This window comes from Penaeus monodon, chromosome 19, assembly GCF_015228065.2.
Source record: "Penaeus monodon isolate SGIC_2016 chromosome 19, NSTDA_Pmon_1, whole genome shotgun sequence".
NCBI classification, from domain to species: Eukaryota; Metazoa; Arthropoda; class Malacostraca; order Decapoda; family Penaeidae; genus Penaeus; species Penaeus monodon.
Genome location: NC_051404.1, coordinates 6937571 through 6938074, shown reverse-complemented (window position 1 = coordinate 6938074; position 504 = coordinate 6937571). Strand labels below are relative to the sequence as shown.

General features: G+C 32.3%; 1 protein-coding gene across 1 annotated transcript in view; it reads left to right on the top strand.

The window, feature by feature from the left end:
- The window catches only part of LOC119585323, a 35507-nt gene that overhangs the window by 426 nt on the left and 34577 nt on the right, over positions 1 to 504 (top strand). Inside the window, exon 2 of the mRNA XM_037933997.1 lies at positions 372 to 440. Coding sequence (XP_037789925.1) covers positions 372 to 440 — 69 coding nt within the window. The remainder of the gene's footprint in view (positions 1 to 371; positions 441 to 504) is intronic.

Genomic DNA, 504 nt, shown 5'->3' with positions numbered 1-504 from the left:
TCATAGCTATATTGCAATCGTATTTTACATCACCAGAACATTTTATAATAGGAAAAAACGCTAATTAGGCACATTTGCTTTGTTTTACCGTCAAATTGAATGCATAGTTTTTTCTTTCTTTTTTTGTCTCATGAAAATCACAGTAACATGATATGTTAACGTTTTATCAAAATACAGAACTCAGATTCAATTTGAATTAGTAAAATTACATATTTAAATAGTGATCAACAGAGCGAATGAAAAAATATATATAATAATGATAATTTTCAAATATTTATTTCCTGAATTTCAAGTCAAAAAGAAAGATTCACGCACTATGAAGTAATCACTGGGTGTGATATTCAGATTACACCGATTATGCTATTTGAGAGGAAAGACTAGGTCGCTCTGAAACCCGGAGATTCAATGGGCGGCAGAGTGAAGGACCCAACGAGGAACAGGTATGAATGCAAAGAAATGCAGTTCATGTGTTTTGTCTTCACTGTAACTGCAATATACAGTGCG